This window comes from Mesoplodon densirostris, chromosome 9 (assembly GCF_025265405.1).
Source record: "Mesoplodon densirostris isolate mMesDen1 chromosome 9, mMesDen1 primary haplotype, whole genome shotgun sequence".
Classification (NCBI taxonomy): Eukaryota; Metazoa; Chordata; class Mammalia; order Artiodactyla; family Ziphiidae; genus Mesoplodon; species Mesoplodon densirostris.
In genome coordinates this window covers 40,864,204-40,876,335 of record NC_082669.1, presented here as the reverse complement: position 1 = coordinate 40,876,335, position 12,132 = coordinate 40,864,204, and the positions used below count along the sequence as shown (strand labels likewise).

Genomic DNA, 12,132 nt, shown 5'->3' with positions numbered 1-12,132 from the left:
CCCAATTATTCTGCATTTTTAGCAAAGCGTTCATTTTTAAAATAAGTCACTTTTCTACTTTCCTATTTATATTCCTTTCTTTTCTTAGTCTATGGAAGATCCTGCTAATATGCAGTGTTCTTTTTTTCCCTTAAGCTAGATCTAATTTCTTGTTTTCCATCCCAAAACAGAACACTGAAATAAAGTAAGGCATTTTATATACATTGATCCATATACTATGTTTCTTCCACTCCAGGAAAATTTGAAACTTAAAAAAATTTAAAAGTTCAACTGGGAAAGGGTAAATGTACACTTTTTATCAATAGAGCCATTATCTCTCACAAATATAATCACCTTCACAGGAAAATAAAATACCAAGAGGATAAAGTGTACAAGAGCTATGCTGATGTGATAAGAAAGCAGTCCTCCATTAGCACCAGACCATCTTGGTAGCCTAGCAGACAGCATGGGGTAAGAGGCAACCAGAGCAAATAAAGAAATTAAACCAAAAGCACTCAAGGGAGAAATGGAAAGAAAAACCCCACAGTAGTAAATGGGAATGCACAGCAAGTAGTGAAAGAAACCTTTGCAGAGACTGTAAAGTAACTGAATGAAACTATCAACACGCAAGAATGAATTTCAGAAGAAAGCATCAAACATAGCATGAGGCTGATCGGCAGGCCAAGCTCTTCTAAATGAACCCAAGTCTAAAAATCTCAGAAACTTCTTCCTGGGACCCAAATCCTCAGTGTGGAATTCTTTCTTTCTTCAGAAAGAATCAGCCTTGATGCTCAGAATGCCATTCATTCCTTCACACCCCCACTCAGGGTTCAGGTAATGCAATCTTTCTTGTATTTAATGAATTATGCATTGTATTCTGTTACAACTACTCTTTGTGATAGTTTTTCTTTTTAAAAAATAATCTGTTCAATATTTTGAGTATGCTATGTGAATAAGGCTTTTTGATGTTCAAGCTATTTCTGCTCCAGAAGTAGCAAGGAAAATTTTAACTAAACTTGTAAATTTTCAGCAAGAGGGACTTTGAATTTGCAGTATATTTAAGTGGCAATTGTCCAAGTAAATCTTAGGTATAGTCATTATTCATGTTAGTTATTAAAACAAAACAAAACTATTTCATAGATCTCAGGGAAAAATCAGAAGAGTTTATCTCCTGAGTCCAAAGTTTTGTTATTTTAGCCAAATATAACATATAAATGAATTTTAAAATTCAAACTTACTTAAAATTTTAAAAAATGATTAGTTCTGGAGGCAAGTAAAGGAAGATGCAATCAATATTCAACATCCAGATATAGATAATGCTGTGCATGACATTCTACTTATTAAAGTAGCATAAACTTATATACATTTTACAGGAGCTCTATATATGTCATAATAACAACTTAATAAGTATTTTTATGTAAATTAAGGTAGTTTTACATTAATGTGGGCTATCCCAATTTGCAATGTTTTCACTTGTATTTTTATGTTTAAGATTCCTTCGTGTCATATAAATAATATTAACTTAAATATTATAATATATTTGGGCAACATTCAAATATCAAGCTCACAACTTGATACATGTGGAAGATCTAATAAAGTTAAAAATGTAGAAGATGGCTTTGGTGAAGAGAAAAGGAAAAAAGATACTTCCTTGGGTATATGCCAGCTCTGAGTCTATGATTTGTGGCCTGTTCTCTCAGAGTTGAAAATATCCAGGGGTTACAGGGGACTGGAGGGTAGAAGTTATACTCTTCCTAAGAATTGTCAGCACCACGAATGAACATCCATCCAACATGCCTGGCAGTTTCTGAAAGCATGCCAGTTATGGAGATAAGAGGCAGCTGATAGAGGGTCATGACGTTGTGAACTTGCCCCCAAATCAGGGCACTAGCAGCCTAAATGCAGCTTATACTGCGTATCAGTGATAATTATCAACTTCCTCCTAGGAATTACTTGTCTCTCGATCTCCACTGTACATGTATGAGCACCTGCATGGGCACATGCACACACACACAGACACACACATACATATACATTCTTTCTTCAGGTGATTTAGGTTTCTACCCTACACCTGTAACTGATTTCGCTTTTTGATCTTAAATCACTGAATCCTAAACCCTTTAGGTTCTCATCCCTTAAGTGAAGAAACTCACCTGCTAAGTGGTATAACAAAAGTAGGTGGAATTCTTAGGCAATGTAGTATATTATAAACATAAGCTGCCATTGCCGTTATTACTTATGTCATTATTATTATCACTATTATTTTAATTCTTCAGAGTAATCCATGTAGGAGATTAATTGGCAGAAAACAGATAGAGAAAGAACTAAAAATTCCAACAACCCAGCAAAATTAATGAGAAAATCAAGAACACATCTGTATTTGATAGAACAAACAAAAATTATACCTCTTTATCTCAATACTGACATAGAAAATATTCCTGGGACCCTGGGACAAGCACACTAAATCACCACTACAACTAATGCTAAAAATCAGTTATGACTAGTACATATTTTCTAAGAGAGGATATATGACCTAAATGTTACTAAGTCTTGAGTCCAAGGTCAATTTCATCAATGGTCTTACAATAAGCTCCCCTTCAGAAATGTATAGAAATAAAATGTCTATAATGCACAATAGAAACCACACACAGAAAATGGATTTTTCCAGAAATATGGCAAAAGCATGCAGTCATTGTTGTGGGCCAGTCACAGTTACTGAATACCTAACATTTATCAAGCCCTTTATGGAAGTACTACATTTAATTTTTAGAAAACTCCATGAGATAGGTAGTAGGATTGCTATTTTACCAATGAGTTAGCTGACTGCTCAGTGAGATGATTCAAATTATTCAAACTTAAACAACTAGAAAATACTAGAGCTAGAATGTGAACCCAAGTCTTAATACCTCCAAAACCTGTTGTCATTTCTGTGTGTCATGCCAATACTTCCAGTTACACAAATGAACTCTTACTTTTGTATGACAGGCAGCTGTAAGAATAACTGAACAAAAGGAACTTATGATCTTACAAATCCACCGTCAATAATAGGAAAGCCATTTGAAGTTGGAGTTAGGTTTGTGATGAAAGATTTTCACTTCCCTCAAGTCTCAAGATTTCCTTCAAGTCTTTCTCTTGATCCTGCATACACATCTTGGAACCAAGGGCTGGTGTTTTGCCTTGAAATTGAGCAGCAATGCCTGGCCCCACTGCTTTGGCCTCATGACCGCCAAGTTCTACCGAGTAGAACTCACCAAGCTTAGCTGGGAATCAAGAGCAAACTAGTCTTACCATTCTTTCAGGACCCTTTTGAAGCTGGACCCATCCTATTCAGATGAGGTAGATATTCACTTACCAGTTTTTCTGTGAACATGTCTTTGCTCTAACAAGTTCAGTCTCCTCAATCCTCCACAAACTCTCCATTTTATTATCCCTTCCATGACTTTACACATACTAATAACTGCTTAGCACATCATCTTCTTTCCTCTGCCCACTGGAAATCTGACCGATCTCCAAGGCCTGGGTACAGTTCTCCCACCATGAGGAAGAATACCCTTGATCCTTCATTGATACCTCTCATTCTGAACATTTAAACAAATATGTTATTTTGTGTCTTCTTGATTTGTCCTCATAATATTTAATGATTATTTGAGATGCATAATTTAGCTTTATTTTTCAAGGCTAAAGCTTAAGCTTTATGGATAGGAACAATTTAATCTATTATCTCACACTCTTTTGAGAACATCGGGGTTGTGTTGTTCATCAGTTGACTGTATCAGTCTCTTCCGGAAAATAGATACAAACAGTGATCGGGACCTGGCTTTTATGCCATCCTGCCTGACTCGTAGATTCAGGGATGGGAGCAAATAATGAGGTCAGGCCTCAGTGAATGACTTTCTCATGAAAATATCCCATGTTCCACACAACGCAGTCAAAGAAGTACAGATTTTGAAATAAGACTGCTCTGGCTTTAAATACTAACTCAGCTGATTAAATAATGGTGGACCCTAGGTAAGTTCTTTTTCCTACATAAATTTTATAAAACACTACATTGTTCACAAAGTTGTTAAAATTAGAAATAAAATGTATAAGAAAGCATATGGACCATAGTTAACCATGAATAAATCATGTCTAGTATTATTTCTATAGAATAAATAGCTCAAGGCACCCTGTCCGCCAAGGTGATATACTTAACCACTAAAATTTTATTTTTGCCTTAATTTTTTCCTATATTTAATAACAGATCATGAACTAATGGAACTTTCAATTGCTTCTTGAGTTATAATATTGGCACTAAAAATCATGATCACTAATTAACATTGTAAGAGTCACTGTTGAAATCTAGGTATTTCATTGATGAATCTGTTAATAGTACAACATGAAATCAATATTGCTTCAAAAACTATTTGGGTAGTTAGGGCAAAACCATACGAATTTCCAAGATATTGAGTATCTTTGTCAGAAGTATTAAGTTGTACTTTTATTTTGACTTTATGACAGTAACATATGGTTTTATATGTGTTTCGAGGACTTTGTTTTATGGTATAAAAAGTAGTTACCATATCCCCTGTTTGACTTGCCTAACTTAATTGTCTAACTTATCTGATTTTCAAATATTTTTATCACAGGGTTTCTACCACCCTCTCCACCTCCAACAGAAAAACAAAGAGAGAGGTGTCTTACAGCAGCAGCTGTTTCCCCATTCGGTTTTAAGCTGAATATTTACATGACTTCTCTAATGTAGATATTTCGGTACATTTTTGTAGTTGTTAATGTCTATACCTGGATTAAATCAAAAGCTAACTAGATACTATACATGAAAAGAAAAAACAAAAAAAAATCAAAAACAAAAATGATGAGTCAAACTAGAGTTGATTAAGGGTGTTGGAGAAATGTTGAGAACCAGTGCACCACTAGTGGGTTAATGGTCCCAGGCAGTCATGGAGCCGAACAGGGCAGTAGAAGAAAGGAGCAGCTAATGCTCACTGAGCACTTACTTTGTGCCAGGCTCGTTACTGACAGCTTTATAAGCATTGTCTTAGCTTCACAGCAACCCGTAAAACAGGTACTCCTTGACTCAGTGAAGACACATAAGTTATCCAGAGCTACAGTAATATTGAGTGAGATGTATGAATCCCATCTGTCATTCCATATGAGTAAAGTATATATAGATTAGATCTGCATTCATGACAAGGATTGCATGGCTTTATACATCACAGGAAAGTAGTCACATAGTGTCTTTTCTTTCTCTCTTTTTCTCCTAGAATGATGCTCAGTGAGAGTCTTTATATACTATCATCTAATTAATCTGTCATTGTCCATGTATTTCAACATGGACACCTATCTGCAGAGTAACCACCTTGTAATTTGACTAAATTATTAGGACAATAAAGTTAAATATTTTGAACAACTCTGGGCTTAGTTATTTAGGTATAGAAATGCCATTTGAATGAATAGAATTATGTATCAATATATATATATAAAATGCAGTAGTAGGATGAAGTTTTGTCCACTTCGTAAGTGAATGAGCCAACATCATTTGAACAGAAAATTGTTGGGGTTTTTCCCCTTTGGTGAGTGTGTAAACACACACACACCAAAATCTATTCTAATTTTTACTGAATTTTAAAGATAGGTTTGGATGAAGTTTGGATGGCTGGGTTATGCCTCCCATCTACTAATAAAATTAAGTATTATCTGAGGGCTAAGTGAATATACAGGAAAGTTAAATTGCTTAGCCATATTCAAAGCACATATTGGATGATCTGGCTAATAATTAAGTCAATATAGAGAGCCAACTTGAACATTTTAAGCAAAAACATCCAAATGAAAAGATGTGACTTTGTCTAGATCATGTTGTATGGAGCAAACTTTCAACAAATAGGTGACTGATGCTATTATTATCACTTATTCCCTCATGTTTCTATGGCAAATTCTTCAAGACCAGTTATACCCTTGAATGAGGGCCAAAATCCTGAAGCAGAATTTTTCATGGCCTCTGGATAGAAATTTCAACACATGTCACTTACATGTGGGTGAAATACAGACTAAAACAAAAAAATATCATCGGATAATGTCAACACTCACCATTTTTCTTCCATCTTACCATTATCAATCAACACCAGAAATGGCAATTTATTTTTTTTGACACAGAGTATGATTCCTTGAATAATAACTACATTTTCCAACTGTTTAGCTTGTCTAACTTATCTAATTGCCAGTTATCTAATTGCCCTGACTTGAGTAGATAACAAGTAGCACTTGAGTATAAGAGTGTGACTCAGATAAGGAAGATATTCTTTACCTGGGCTCTAGAGAGAGTCCATGAAGGGGCTTTATTATATCCAGAAACTTGATATTAAAATTAGTCTATATGTCCAAACAATACTATTTATGCATAAAGAAATATCTTGAGATTACACACTAAATTTACAATGGCAGCTAATCTTGATGAGGTGGTAGGGAAGAGAACTTCAGTTTTGATCTGTTTTTAACCCTTTGAAACAATATTTGTGAATTACTTATATAATTCAAATTAATTTAAAAATTGGATATAAATGCACATTTGTAATTTTTTCTGGGGATAGGGGCAGTGTTTTCATCTCATGACAAATTATATGCGTCCTTTATATTATATAGTTTAACTTTGGAGAAAAATGATGTATTATCTGGCCAGAGACACACTAGCTTCAAATTTTGTACAATCGAAGTAACTGTTTGAGGGGTTTCTTTCACTTTATTTTGTTTTTCCTTAAATGAACTGAACAGACTTAAATATTAGAAATAACATTTTTGAGCAACTCTCATTTATATACAGCATCTCATTTGTGGTGCTATGGTATGGGTCAGATTGTACAGTAGGTGAATTTCAACACAATCTTACCACTGGCTGAGTTGTTGCCATGGTGAATCAGGAGTCTACATACTAAGTACGTGACTTGATTATGCTATGAATTTCACTCACCTAAAGTATAGGATTTTTTAAGCAGATGAAGTTATGATGTACAAATCAAGTATGCTTCAGAAAAATAAGCAATAAAAGTCACTCAAACTTTATATGATTTTGATCAGAAAAACTTTGAATACTTTAAAAGACTATTTTACATGTGGGGTAAGGAGCCTAAGAAAAGTTATTTTAATATATTTAATTTATAGAATGAATACCAGATATAGAAGGATGGAATTCAGCATGGTATGTATCAAATAAAACTCAGTATCAGGGCTTCCCTGGTGGCGCAGTGGTTGAGAGTCCGCCTGCCGATGCAGGGGACACGGGTTCGTGCCCTGGTCCGGGAGGATCCCACGTGCAGCGGAGCGGCTGGGCCCGTGAGCCATGGCCGCTGAGCCTGCGCGTCTGGAGCCTGTGCTCCGCAACGGGAGAGGCCACAACAGTGAGAGGCCCGCGTACCGCAAAAAAAAAAAAAAACAAAAAAACAAAAAAAAAACTCAGTATCAGATGCTTCTCTGGACACCACCATTTGAATCTTTAGATTTTTCAAGTACCAACTTAGAGCAACAAAATAAAATTCTCTTGGATCTGTGTACCACTAAATGTAATCCACTTCCATTTATACATGATTCACTGGAGACTGAGAAAAATGACTATCCCACAGCAGCTTGGAAACATAGCCCTGTCTATTTAACTCCCTGTCAATATACCTTACACATCAATTACATTTCACCATGCCTATGTCTTTTCCAAAGCAGTCTACTCAATGGTTCATTTATTGTTATCTAGTAATAATGTATTCTTTCATGCTCTCAAGGAGGTGTCTATATAAACTGTAACAAAGAATCAGGAGGCAGCCAAAATCCTATAAGGCATTTATAGCTTTCTTTCACTATGAAATTATAGTTAAGTAATTGTTCCTTCTAATTGCCCACATCTTTTAGACTGGTCCCAGGACGTAACCTTTGCCTGATTGTGAAATAGTGACTGGAGATAGTCTGTATAAGCATCCACCTTGTGGATTTTAAGCCCTTTTTCTTTTTTTTTTTCGGTACGCGGGCCTCTCACTGCTGTGGCCTCTCCCGTTGCGGAGCACAGGCTCCCGACGCGCAGGCTCAGCGGCCATGGCTCACGGGCCCAGGCGCTCCGCGGCATGTGGGATCCTCTGGGGCCGGGGCACGAACCCGTGTCCCCTGCATCGGCAGGCGGACTCACAACCACTGTGCCACCAAGGAAGCCCCCTTTTTCTTTTTTTAAGCCACTTAAAAAAATTTGGTACAATAATTTTTCCAATAATCCAAAAATATCCAATAATAACTTAAGTCCAAATAATCAAATAGTTGCCTGAAGTCTTAGTGCATTTGACCTAGAAAAAAGCTTATGATGTTGAGGTCCATTATGATAAGTAATCCCTTCGTAGTACAGTTTTTATTTCCATTGGCTTCTAAAATTTAATTCAAAATCTGGCAATAATGATATTTATGTGTTGAAAAAAGCTTCATGGCACCAATCGAAACACACTCTGATTATACACTATGGCCTGAAAGGTTAATTAATATAAAATCCCATCCAGTGTTTATAAATAACACAGATTTTTAATTCACCAAATACCAAAGAGATTAGTAGTTTTCAATCTAGTTTTCTGCTGCATATTCCTGTAGTCTCTTTGAGAACTAAGAATTGGTATTATTATTATTATATTAAAACTGTGAGGAAATAAATCTATTGCCTTAGACTGGCACGCAGCCTCCCATGGTCTGGTCCCTTCCACTCTTTCCATCCTTATCTCTCCCTCACACACCTAAGCCCCAGAAAAACAGAAGAGCCTATTCTACCCGAAACACAACCCATCCTGTCCCAGTTTTTTGTCTTCATCTTTGCTGCCTAAAAGTTTCTCTTTCTCATGCCCTGCACTGTTAGTCTATGCACCCAGTACTAGCTGTTTGCATTTATTCAGTGCTTACTACACATCATGCATTTTACTAAGAGCATTATTTCATTTGCGACTTCTAGCAACCCTGTTTTACAGAGTATGAGGAAACTTTGGCTAGTCATCAAGATAGTAAATGGCTAATGGCTGAGCTGCGATTTGTACCCAGGCAAACTCCAGATTTCATACTGTGATACATTACTTAACACTGTGATACATTAATTCCAAGTTTCAATACACTTTAAAGATCAAGAGAAAAATAATAGTTCTCCCATGGGTATTTCCTCTCTCCCCTTTATCTACTCCTGTAACTCCCTGAAGTCAAACTAATTTCTCACTACTGATAAAGTTTGTGACATACCCATCTTGTTTCCTCTGCTAGGCATTCTGATTCACCTTAATAGGCTTTGTGTTAAATAGTAAAACACCTTGCATATGGTAAGCCCTCTATAACTATTGGTTATATGAATTCATCATTGCCAGAATTAAGAGATAATTCAGACTGTCTCACAAATGACCTCTGAAAAATTATTTTAAAAATCAAATTAGCATGCCTATAATGTGATAAACAAAGATCAAATTTGGATATTTATATCTTCACAAATTTGATTTTTTATGCTGAGTTTATAAAAGTGACCAACTCTTTGGGCACTCAAGTTTTAAATCCATTCATTCAATCATATGTTTTTTTTTAACTGAATCAGACAATAGAATTTGAAACTATTATTTGAGAATCCTAGGTGAATTTTGGTTACTCTAAGGAAACAAAATGTTAAAACTGGAAATAATTCTTTATGATAATGACTGTATTATTATTTTATTTGTTTTTCACTGAGCTGCTTCAGAATTTTCATTTTCTGTACATACACATATGTTGACTCACCTACATAATAGTAAATAGTTGGGAAAGAGAGGAAAAAATCATTTAATTATTTTTCTTACTTGACACTAAGCAAATGTAACCACTTTTTTTATTCTTGAAGGTAAACTGGATACTTTAATGCTATTTAGAGACAACCTACATTTATTTACTCAGTTTCTTGAATTTCACAGGGGAATTGATTTGAAGAGTATTTGAGGCTTCTTCCTCATAAGCCACCAGAAGATCACATTTTCTTCCCGTGATTTAAATATTGACATTACAGTTAATTTTGACAATTGTCTGATAGAAGTTTTAAAGTCTAAAAATTTCTATTTAAATAATAATAATAATAAATAATACTACAAATCTCAAAATAATCACTACTACATATAAGATGTAAAATTACTAGGTTGAAGATTTGCCTTTTAGTCTTTCATACTTAAATTTAAAATATACATTGATAAAATTACATAATAAAGAAAAAGGTAATTACTTGAGGTTGGTGGTAACTTATTGAATTCAGAACAAGGATTCCTAGAAAAATTCAATGTTAGAGTTGAACACCATTTTCCTTTTTTCTTATAACTTCTGCAATTTAAAAACACTTCACTCTGAAAAGTTAAAATATAAAAACTAATTTTCTAAAGCACAAGTATGCCAGTTTTAAGAATGCTAGAACTTCTCTCAAAAATAAATTGCTTCAGAATTATTCTTTAACTCACAAATAATTTTTTCCACAGTGACCTAGAGCATGACTAAGCCATGACTGTTAATTATACTCACTGATTATCTGTGACAGAATAACCTCCTATTAAATTATCTGAGAAAATAGAATCGAGCCAGAGACCCAGAAGGATGTGGATATAGCAGCTATATAACTTAAAGGAGAAGAAAAGCTGATTTTCACAATTAGGCTCACACTAGGAATAGTGCTGAGTTATTTTATTGATCCTTGGTGGAAGGAATGGGTCTCTAAAGCTTTCCTGGAGATTCACCCAAAGTAAATAAACAAGAAGCTCACTGGGTCTGCCCTCTGACCTAGAGAAAATTATAACATTTTCTCTGAGCATTAGGTACTCTTTAAGCTGAGTTATTCTTCAATTAGAATGTTACATATCATAATCTGTTGTTTAACTTATTGCCTAGGACTTACAAAAGAGTTCTATAGATGCTAACAAGGGAAAATTAAGAGCAGTATTTTCTGGGATAAAATGCTCCTTTCACACTCACACCCCATTTCTCCTTTTGTGATATTGGTGTTGGCTTTAGTGTACTTTGGGCACTGTTACCCAGAAATAAATGCACAATTCTACCCTTGCTTGTTCCTGGTATAAGAAAATGATATGACACTTTCATTTTGATTTTCCTTGTAAAAGAAACTAAGTGAGTCTGCCCTTGACAGGTGTGATGCCCCTAATCAGCACCACTCCGCAGGCTTTTGCAGATTCAGCCAGTGGAAACTGCCCTCCCCCCAACTTTAAACAAAGCCATTTAATTTGGTATCAAGTCAAGGTAAGAAAAAAGGAAACGCACTAATAAATAAAGGACAACATAAAGAAGTATAGCCTACCAACATGAACCTACAAGCAAGCCAGAGGAGATTTATAATTTTCCTCCCCAGGGAGGGAGTGACTAACGCACACACACTGACCATCACCGTAAAGAGGTAAAGAGAGAGTGAAATGGCTCAACGTACACACACCCCGCTCCATACCGGGGACGAGTCTCCAAGCTGCGGCTTGTGCTCTCGGAGGGCCAGGCTGAAGCTGACCGCTCCTACGGCCACGCTGGACACCCCCAGCCCTATCTCCAGCACAGAGAGAACCAAGAGGCTCCCAATAATCTGGCCGCTGGTGCACATCCTTCCTCGGTCATCGTTCCTTCCAGATCAGAGAGGGAAGCCAACCATCCACCTTCTTTCTTCCACTATCCTCCTTACCCCTTCTGCCCCCTACCAGACCCCAAAACTTTTCTTTCTTCACCAGCGAAGCATTATCCACAAGGACTGGATTTCCAGAACTGGAGACCCTCTTCCCTGACCGGGTCAGAGGCAGAGTCGCTCCACCCCCTGGCACGTTCGTACAGGGATTGTAGGATTTTCCCGGTTGGGTTCGGTGGTCGGAGTCCAGGAGAGGAGAGCACACCGGTAGAGAGGGCTTTCAATAAGGAGCTGGAACCCTGGAGGAGCCACGGAGCTCCGGAGCCCCGAGCCTGGAATCCGGCTCGGGAGGCGCTGTCCAGAGTTCTGCCGCGTCCCAAGTCTCCGCAGGGAAATCCCGCTCCCTCCTCAGTCTCCCAAACCCTTTCAGGCTCCCCTTTCTTTCCTTGCCAAGTCGATGAGTTTGGCTTCCCCAGATCCAAGGCGGAACTGCTCAGAGCTTCTCTCTCCCTCTCGTCTCCTTTCCTTTGTTTTCG

General features: G+C 36.7%; 1 protein-coding gene across 3 annotated transcripts in view; it reads right to left on the bottom strand.

The window, feature by feature from the left end:
• Positions 1-12,132, bottom strand: part of TMEM196 (transmembrane protein 196) — a 210,511-nt gene that overhangs the window by 41,011 nt on the left and 157,368 nt on the right. The window contains exon 1 of one of the 3 annotated variants that reach the window (XM_060108595.1): positions 11,414-11,578. The exons of 1 other annotated variant lie outside the window; for it this stretch is intronic. In XM_060108595.1, the coding sequence (XP_059964578.1) occupies positions 11,414-11,578 (165 nt within the window). Of the gene's footprint in view, positions 1-11,413; positions 11,579-12,132 lie in introns of those variants that run through there. One more of the 3 variants, XM_060108596.1, reaches the window with a different exon arrangement.